This window comes from Chiloscyllium plagiosum, chromosome 40, assembly GCF_004010195.1.
Source record: "Chiloscyllium plagiosum isolate BGI_BamShark_2017 chromosome 40, ASM401019v2, whole genome shotgun sequence".
Lineage (NCBI taxonomy): Eukaryota > Metazoa > Chordata > Chondrichthyes > Orectolobiformes > Hemiscylliidae > Chiloscyllium > Chiloscyllium plagiosum.
Window position 1 is genome coordinate 25,358,491 of NC_057749.1, and position 5,005 is coordinate 25,363,495.

A 5,005-nucleotide genomic window follows, 5' to 3' on the forward strand; every position below is an offset into this window, starting at 1 on the left:
GCACCAGGGGCGTTCTGTCCTTGTTGCGGTTGGAGGGGTGGGGTCTGAGGGCGGAGGTGCGGGATGTGGACGAGATGAGTTGGAGGACATCTTTAACCATGTGGGAAGGGAAATTGCAGTCTCTAAAGAAGGAGGCCATCTGGCAAGTTCTGTGGTGGAACTGGTCCTCCTGGGAGCAGATACGGCGGAGGTGGAGGAATTGGGAATACGGAATGGCATTTTTGAAGGAGGTAGGGTGGGAAGAGGTGTAATCCTGCTGCTACTGAGCGTCGGTGGAGGAGGGAATGGATTTATTTACCGAGAGAGAGATATTGCTCGCTGCGTTGGTATTATTAAAACATTCCGATGGGATTGAGTGATGTCAGCTAGATCGGATCCGAGAGGGGTCAGCGACTGGGGGGTCAGGCAGAACGTGCTCACAATGATACCTTGCACTGTTGAGCTCAGTTCCCTGGCACCACAATGGCTGGGCTGCAGGCCGACTGCTCGAGGGGGCACTCTGATGAAATCCCAGAGGTTCGGATCTGACCTCGAGGATGTGCCAGTGAGTTTATCGGAGATGCAACCCACTGCGGTCGATAGACAAATGCAGGAATTGGAATGAGCACAGAGTTCTCAGAGTGTGGCGTTTCACTGTGGGTTGCAGTTACAGAGGTACGGTGCAGAGGGAAAGGTCACAGAGGGAGTCGAACGCACGAATGTGAATATTAAACCTCAGGCAATGCCAGGCAATCCCAGTCAGCACAAGGTAAACGGGTGGCAGACAACTTAACCTGCACACGCTTGCAAGCCTCAGAAAGTTTACCCAACAAGGGCATTCTGCCCCTGGAAATCAACTGTTAAATAATCCACACTGTGCTCAGAGTTACATCACGCCTTGAATTGGTCTCCCAGTGTGATGCACATGCATAGGATCCGGTTCTGCTAAGGCAAAAGGAATTTGGACGTACACTGCACTTCAGAAAAAAAGAACCGCAGAAACAGCCAGTCTCTGCCTTGCCCCCATGGCAACACCCTGACCAATCCAAATCTGCGTCACAATTCGGATTGACAGTTAACTGTTCTTGATACGTCGCCAGCCAATGGTGGCCTGGCCAATCAGCATCTTCTTCCCAGGCTGTATCAGATGTTGTCCCTGGCAACCCAGTCCTGACCAGCGGCAGATGAATGTTCACCTTCTTCTCTCGTCTCAGCAATGCAACCAATCTGGCCATTGCTGTCCGTGGGAGCTTGCTGTGCACAATTTAGCTACTACTTGGGCATCTGAAGAAGTTCTTCCCTGGGTCTAAGCACTTTGGGATGCCAGCAGGTGCTATACGAATGGAAGTATTCACAGAATGAATCGTCACTTGGTAGCACAGACATGTGCTGAGACATGATGTCAGTGCAACTCATGTGAGTGATTTGGTATTCTTGCAATTCAGTCCTGATGATACCAAGATGAAAGTCTGTATCTTACAGAACGAAAGCATAAGCAGGAAAGCTGCAGTATCAGCTGTAGTTAGGTATAATGCACATTCACTTACTGACAGATCTTGCACAGGAGTGTTCTGTAGTGTTATGACACAGCGGTTAACTCCACTGTTAATTAAACCAAACACCCAAAAAAGCTCACTTCACCTCGTATTCTGTTAAAATATGAGTGCCAGAGAACTCCCAAATTCTACTATTTAAAGAAAATAATATCAATGTATTCTTTAATTCTAAAGGTAAACATTAAACAATTATTCACAGCTCTAAGCCCCCCCCTTTCTCTTAACTGCTGATTACCTCCCTCCAACTCTATAACAATATGCTGTTCCAATAAAACACTTATTACAATTACATCAACTTAATTTCAAAATCACACAGCTGCTGTCATCTTTGGTATTGGCTTTAGGAAGGGGGGGGGGGGGAAGATTTTGATTCAACAACACCAATGGGGCAGAGTACAGAAAAGAGTTAGACACCTTAGTGGCATGGTGTCAAGACACTAATCCCTTCCTTGAGGTCAGTAAAGCAAAGGAGCTGGCCATCACCTTCAGGAAGTGGAGTGAAGGACATGCCCTCTGTCTGTATCAATGGGGCTGAGGTGGAGGTGGTTGAAAGCTTCAAGTTCCTGGGAGTAAACACCATCAACAATTTGTCCTGGTCCATTCATGTCAATGCCACAGTCAAGAATGCACACCAATGCCTCTACTTCCTCAGGGGGCTAAGGAAATTCAGCATGTCCACAATGACTGACCAATTTTATAGATGTACCATAAAAGCATCCTATCTGGATGCATCACAGCTTGGTTTGGCAACTGCTCTTCACAAGACCAGAAGAAACGACAGAGAATTGTGAACACAGCCCAGTCTATCACGCAAACCAATCTTCCATCCATTGACTCCATCTACACTTCCCACTGCTTCAGGAAGGTAGCCAACATTGTCAAAGACCCCTCCCACTCCAGTTGGAAACAAGCGTCAACAAATTTAAGAGCAGCTTCTTCCCTGCTGTTATCAGACTTAAAATGGATCTCTCATACATTAGAGTTGATCTTTTTCTAGCATCTTCTCTGTAGCAGTAACACTATATTCTGCATTCTGTTCTATTACCCTGATGGACTCATGTAAGGTATAATTTGTCTGGAAAGCCATAGAACAATACTTTTCACTGTGTCTTGGTACATGTGACAATATTAAATCAGATCAAACCACTGTAAAGCTGCTCTGATTACCTGGAACCAAATGGTTCTTCCATTACTGTCACGTAGCGACTGCATTCCATCGACATTGTAGCAACGGAGCCAGTCTTCAAAGGCAGAGGATTCACCCACATGCTCGGGATCATAGCCCTTGCCATCTGCAGTCGGGCAAGAGGAAGAGTGAGGATTAAAATGAGGGTTGACCGCTGTTTCTTACTTGCCTTATTAAGAAGATCCTAGTCTTCTTTCAAAGACCAAAAATGGTGGTCAGAAGACACCTCGGACACTGACAGCCAGTTCACCTTTGTGGGAGAGACTCAATTGATGAGACACGGTCTAACCAGAAGGAGACCCTCTCTTCCCCCACCCCGGCCTCCCCCCAATTAAAGATGGAAGTGAGGACCTTGCGGCTGTGTGGTCCTCTTTCCCACACAGCCACAGGGAGGCGCTATGACTGAGTGGGCGAGATGCATGACTGACAGGGGAGTTAAAGCATATTGGGAGGAGACAGGTGTTATGAAGGTGTAGACGTGTACTGTACCTTTAAGGGAACTAAAATTTCTGGCTGGCACAAAGTGCTCTGAAAGATTTTAAAATGTAACAGTGGGTGAAACAAATAGTTGGAGAACAATCTACAGAGGAAAATCTACAAAAGGAGAATGGACAAAGCTGACTGGTTTTGAAATGTGATTATTTTTCTCTATAAATCTTAATTGGGTATTTTTAAAATTGGACCAGCATTGTAGAGTGGGAGGTAAAAACAGGAGTTGTAAATAGTTGTGAAGAAATAAAATTGTTAATTTTTACTTTAAATCGTGACCTCTGAGATAGTTCTTTCCCTTTTGGAATTTAACAGATCACGGCTCCAGGTGAGCCTCTGTGTGTATCGGGTTTAAATTAGCAAAGGGGTTTACCCCGCATCGTAACACAGGAGAGTGGAAGCTATAGTCAGATCAGCTGGAATCTGATCGATTTGTGGACTACAGCCCAGAAGCTGAATGGCTCACTCCTGATTTGTGCCGATGACACAGCGGAGTTCACGTTTTACATATTGGAATGTAAACCTGGAAGCGACTCACCCAAATTAACAACCTCTGTCGGAAGCATGTGACAAAGTTCCAGAAGATCAGGATTCTCCATCTTTATCTTTATCTTCTTACTCAAAGACACCTCATTCGCCTGAGACTGAAAGATAGGTGAGACGTTAAGACCTGCACCAGCCATGAAAGCTCCAAAGGTAAGTGCTGGAAGCAATCTACCAATTTACAACAGGATTACTCAGTTGAGAAAGACTATCTCCATTTGCATTGCCATTTTACTTTGAACGGATTTCTCGTGCGGCATGTTGCACCGATGTAATTCATGTACCCTCGGACTTATTGGCTCCTTTAGCCCGCTCGCACAAGCGGCTCTTGAAGACACAGATTCTGAACGTGGCAGGTTGTAACGCGAGCACTAACTTATCCTGCACAATGTGTAAGATCAGCCCATTTGGCAACTGTCAATTACGTGCTGCAGGGGTCGAACCCCACTCTATAACTGTCAGCACAAGCTAAAGGCAGACGTTCCAACGCAGTACTAAAAGAGTGCCGCCTCATCAGATGTGCTGGGTTGGACAGTTCAGAAAGATTCGAGACAGAGAGAGAGAGAGAGAGAGAGATTGACTACAAACTGGTGCGGAGCATCCTCTGCATGAGACATATAGATCACAGTTCCCGGATTACAGAGCATCACTGAAATCTTTTCGATTATCCATGTATTATTCCCAAAGTACAGGGAGGAAGGGGAAATTGCGGCTACACTATTTTTCACCACCACAACCGTTTTTCTTGGAATCACTCCTGAAGCCAGCGTTTATTTCCGCCCCAAATTAAACAAGGTGTTGAGGAGATGTTCTCTAGAATTGAACCAATTAGCTGGTAAGGGCATTCCAGAGGCAGTTAGGAGTTACCAACATTTCTGAGAGGCTGGAGTTACATACGGCCCAGACCGGCTTGGGCAGGCAATGGCCGAGAGGTAATAATGCTCAACTGTTTATCCAGAGACCCAGGTAATGTTCTGAGTTTGAATCCCCCATGACAGAATTTGCATTCAATAAAAATCTGGAATTATAAGTCTAATGATGAAGTTTAAAATCTCACAACAATGCAAGGGGCCTAACAGGGAAGGCAGAGGAACTCAGGGCATGGTTAGGAACATGGGACTGGGATATCATAGCAATTGCGGAAACATGGCTCAGGGATGGGCAGGACTGGCAGCTTAATGTTCCAGGATACAAATGCTACAGGAAGGATAGAAAGGGAGGCAAGAGAGGAGGGGAGTGGCATTTTTGATAA

The 5,005-nt window shown here is 45.9% G+C and overlaps 1 protein-coding gene across 2 annotated transcripts in view; it reads right to left on the reverse strand.

Moving 5' to 3' along the window:
- neil1 (nei-like DNA glycosylase 1) overlaps positions 1–5,005 on the reverse strand; it is a 43,565-nt gene that overhangs the window by 22,875 nt on the left and 15,685 nt on the right. For both annotated transcript variants that reach the window (XM_043680619.1, XM_043680618.1), the window contains exons 5-6: positions 3,749–3,854; positions 2,703–2,827 (exon numbers count right to left, since the gene is read on the reverse strand). In XM_043680619.1, coding sequence (XP_043536554.1) covers positions 2,703–2,827; positions 3,749–3,854 — 231 coding nt within the window. The remainder of the gene's footprint in view (positions 1–2,702; positions 2,828–3,748; positions 3,855–5,005) is intronic.